Consider the following 945-nt stretch of genomic DNA (forward strand, 5'->3'; position numbering starts at 1 on the left):
TCCTGGAGACTGGCTCGGAATTCCTGGGGCGGGCATGGAGTGAGAAAAGGAGCGTGGGATCAGAAGCGACATGCGAGGTCCCCGGAGGGGTCGACAGAGGCAGGATACCAGAAGGGGCGTGAGTTCATTATCAGGACGCGAGGTCCAGGGAAGGGGCGCGGGTCCCAGGAAGGGGCTCCCGGTCCTGGGAGTGGGCGTGGGGTCTGGGGAAGCCGCGCGGGGTCCAGGCAAAAAGCGCAGCGTCGGGTGAAGGAGCCTGGGATCCCAGATTGGTGCCTGCCGAGTGTGGGAGCAGAAGCGGGGTGCGGGGTGCGGGGTCCCAGGAAGAGGCGCGGATCCCGGGGAAGGAGTGCAGGGTCCCGGGGGACGGGCGCGGGGTCTTGAGGACGGCCGTAGGGTCCCAAGAAAGGTCGCGGGGTCCTGGGGTCCCGAGAAGGGGCACGAGGTCCCGGGGACGGGCGCCGCGGGGTCCAGGAGGGACTCAGGCTGTGGGCGTGGGGACGCGGGCGCAGCCAGCCTGGGGAGCGGAAGGCGCGCTCTACCTGCCTCAGATGTAGTCATTGTCCACATCGCCGCAGATGTACCACAGGATAACGTAGAAGATGAGCAGGATGGGGAAGAGGAAGAGAGCCACGAAGATGGCCTTTGTCACCGGCGACACCACAGCCTGCATGGTCCCAGCGAAGGCGCAGCAGCATGCCTGCTGCTGGCTGCCACCTGCCACTTGCCCTGGAGGGAACCTGCCCGGCAGCCGATGAGAGGGGCCTGTGCATTGCCCGCTGCTCCTGGGGCCCAGGCTGGCTGGTGGTATTGAAGGAGAATTTGCATTTCAGCAGGATCATCAGGTGACTCCTGGGCACTTTACCCTGGTGCTAAGCATGGCTCCTTAGTCCTTGGGTATCCAGTGTTCTGGGACTCATGGACTTGGTGATCTGGACTCCTATA

At 64.9% G+C, this 945-nt stretch overlaps 1 protein-coding gene across 1 annotated transcript; it reads right to left on the reverse strand.

The window, feature by feature from the left end:
- Positions 1–108: 108 nt before the first annotated feature.
- LOC105757018 (extensin-like) lies at positions 109–673 on the reverse strand (the record flags this gene model as incomplete). Its single annotated transcript, XM_012560004.1, has 2 exons — positions 569–673; positions 109–486 (listed from the first exon to the last, which is right to left on the reverse strand). Coding segments are annotated over exons 1-2 (483 nt in total), but the record flags the coding sequence as incomplete, so codon positions are not given.
- Positions 674–945: the final 272 nt, after the last annotated feature.

Source organism: Trichechus manatus, unplaced genomic scaffold (genome assembly GCF_000243295.1).
Source record: "Trichechus manatus latirostris isolate Lorelei unplaced genomic scaffold, TriManLat1.0 scaffold02748, whole genome shotgun sequence".
NCBI classification, from domain to species: Eukaryota; Metazoa; Chordata; class Mammalia; order Sirenia; family Trichechidae; genus Trichechus; species Trichechus manatus.